Source organism: Phalaenopsis equestris, unplaced genomic scaffold (assembly GCF_001263595.1).
Source record: "Phalaenopsis equestris unplaced genomic scaffold, ASM126359v1 Scaffold000076, whole genome shotgun sequence".
Taxonomy (NCBI): domain Eukaryota; kingdom Viridiplantae; phylum Streptophyta; class Magnoliopsida; order Asparagales; family Orchidaceae; genus Phalaenopsis; species Phalaenopsis equestris.
In genome coordinates this window covers 150799-153877 of record NW_018164518.1, presented here as the reverse complement: position 1 = coordinate 153877, position 3079 = coordinate 150799, and the positions used below count along the sequence as shown (strand labels likewise).

Below are 3079 nucleotides of genomic sequence, written 5' to 3'. Positions count from 1 at the left end.
ACTTATATTATATAAATATATAATATCTATATTAATATATTAGTAATATAGTATATTAATATATTATTATTTTTAATTTATTATATGTTATAATTTATAAAATTTAATTTTTTAAAATATCATAAATTTTTAATATATAACTATTTCAAATTATTTTATATTTCGAACAATAACGATTCAAATACGAACGAACACATCACTGTTCGTGTTTGCTTCATTGAACTAACCGAACGAAAAAAAAATTTGTCCATGTTCGTCTCGTTTACTTATCGAACGAATCGAACACGAACTCATTGACGAACCGAACACGAACAGTTCACGAACAACAAGCTTTTTTGACAGCCCTAATGACAATAAGCTGCAAAGCCAGCAGATGATATCTGTTTATAAGTTATCCAAAAGAAAAATATACATTTACAATACCTGACTAATAATAATTAAAGAACAGCAAATAGGGGGGGAAAATGTTGCTAGGCAGCTTGTACTCGCTATATTTAGTTAAATGGCCCACAATCCTCACAAATTTCTCCAACTGCATGAGGGTCAGAGGCATAAAAATTAGAGTTGTAAGGAAAGCAAAGGGGGTGCAGATGTAAACAGAATGTAGCTACTCACCTGGAAGAGAAATAGCCGAGTAAGCCAGATTATCAGCAACAGCATTGAAGCCCTTCAATTAAAATATTAAAAGAAGTCGGAAACATGGAGGAGCATGGTTATAGAAAGAGAGAGAGAGAGAATTGTTCACCCTCTTGACATGGATGATATTGAAAGACTGAAACATATCCTTCAATCTCTTAACCTCCTTGCACAACGCCGCCATGTTTTGATTTTTCGTTTGCCAGAGATCTTGCACCTGATTTTGTGCAACACCGATCATATCGAACAGACAATGATAGGAGAAAAAATATGATAATATATGCACACACTACAGGAAATAGGTTAAATAGCGTCAATTTTAGCGTCATAAATTATTTGATGCAAATTATAGCATCGAATTTGCGTCTGCCTTATGACCAAAATGATTTGAGGGTGTTTGCAGGGAAGTTTAGGTCGAACAATATCAACGCTAAATGTTTGCATCGAATTTGGCGTCGATAAAATGTCGACGTAATATGTTTGCGTTGCACTTTATGTCGACATTTTGTCAACATATTATACTCACTAAATAGCATCGACTATTCCGACGGTTAGCCTGACGTTAATGAATTTGCGTCTGAATTTGTCTCATTATGAAATCTCGATGTGACTATTCTCTTGCTGTTATGTAAGCTTGAGCAGATATTTCCTTCTGGTTTCTTTGACTATATAGAGAACTAATCCACACATCTAAGTTGAGGCTATACTTGGGAGTCAAGTTTAGTACAGATGGATTTATCCCTTTGAGAGATAACTTCTCGATGACTCTAGATGCCTTACATTTTATTTTACACTAATCTACTATCATATTTATTAAAAAAATATCTCAGTATTGCGGAATTTTAAATAAAATAAAACAAAATTGTTAAAAATATAGCACATATGAAGGGCTGGATATGCAATGCATATTTGCTCCAAAAAAATAATTTTTTGTTCCTACTATTTAAAGCAAGGAAAGCAAATACATCACATTGTTGGTGGCATGCCTTCAGAGCCAGATTAATCTGTATTTTTGATATCAAGAGAATCATCAGAGATGCATGGCACATGTTATTTAAACGATAAAAAGCTTAAAGTAGCTACATTATATGTTCTACTAAACTGCAACGAAGTCCAATCATTTATAAAGTAAGTTTTCTAATAATTAGATTATTTTTCAATTATTACACGAAATTTTATACTAACTTCAACAAATAAATAACAATGATATGTGCAGGTTCTTTACCGAAAGTTTAAATATAAAGGATAACTCTTGCATGAGCAAAATGTTTGTCGTGTTCAATACGATGATAAACAGAAAATAAGAAAAGGATAAATGATCACAAATCAAGAAAAGATGATGCATGTCAGCCTTAGCAGCATGCTTGCTTGGATCACAAAAAAATTTAGGTTAACGGTTTAGTTATCCACCGCCCCACCTCATCAGAGCATTGCCATTTATTAAGAAACACGATTTTATTTTTAATTAAAAGCTCTAAACACTTTCATGCTCTATTTCATAATTTTAGATAATTATATATATTTTTTATGTGTAGCATGCCTAACCTTTAGTTCCAACTTAAAATCAATTGTGCAACACTAATTTAAAACTTCAACTGTGAAAACTAAGAAAAAAAATCTTTTAAATCAACCTTGTTCCCTAGAAGATTTTGGGATTATAATGGATGATTTTTTTAGCATAGCACAGAAGTTCTGCATTCAAACAGGTCAGTTGGAGGATGCTGATAGTCAGGTGACGATGGCGTTGTCGGCAGTTGATGGAAGCCTTTTATGATCGGGCGCTTACAAATATTGGCAGTTGTCAAAGTTGGTCGATGATGAGCAAGTAATGCTGATCGTTGACATTGAATAGTGCTCAGAGCTTTAGAACCCTTCTAATTTAAGAATTCCCACCACTTAAGGACCCTTTCGAGCATGAAATGAGAACTGTTTATAATTTTTAGGAGGATTTCGGTTATTGTCACCAAAACCCCAAACGTTCCATTGGAAAACCAAAGATGACCCCTCTTGATAATTTCATGTTTTTAAAGTATTCATAAGGATATCACCATTAGAGCATTTGCTTCTTCATCGCAGTTGCTATCATCTTCATTACAACGAGATCCTTCGCATACATTCATGCCAAAATTTTTGGATGAAAAATGAATTTTAGTACTAGTAAAGGACCAATCTACATGGAGGAGAGACTCCATACCGAGGGACTTTTCAGTCTCAAAAATCTATTAGCTCTGATATTATTTTAAAATTAAATGAGAAGAGAAAAAAATAGAAAATGGGAGATTATATGACTGAATTTTATTCTCGTATTCAGCGTAAGAAAATATAAGTTATAGATAAGCAAGGAAATAACTATCAAGAAAAGAACGAGAATGACATAACGGAAAAGATGAGCGAAGAGTTTGGAGTTGTCGCTAATGACGTAGCTGGAGATGGTGCAGGAATG

The 3079-nt window shown here is 33.1% G+C and overlaps 1 protein-coding gene across 5 annotated transcripts in view; it reads right to left on the bottom strand.

Annotated features, from left to right (window-relative positions):
• Nucleotides 1-354: 354 nt before the first annotated feature.
• The window catches only part of LOC110019743, a 61151-nt gene continuing 58426 nt past the window's right edge, over nucleotides 355-3079 (bottom strand). For all 5 annotated transcript variants that reach the window (XM_020717544.1, XM_020717547.1, XM_020717545.1 and 2 more), the window contains 3 exons: nucleotides 746-853; nucleotides 616-667; nucleotides 355-532 (listed from right to left, as the gene is read on the bottom strand). In XM_020717544.1, the coding sequence (XP_020573203.1) occupies nucleotides 495-532; nucleotides 616-667; nucleotides 746-853 (198 nt within the window). In that variant the 3' untranslated portion in view covers nucleotides 355-494. The remainder of the gene's footprint in view (nucleotides 533-615; nucleotides 668-745; nucleotides 854-3079) is intronic.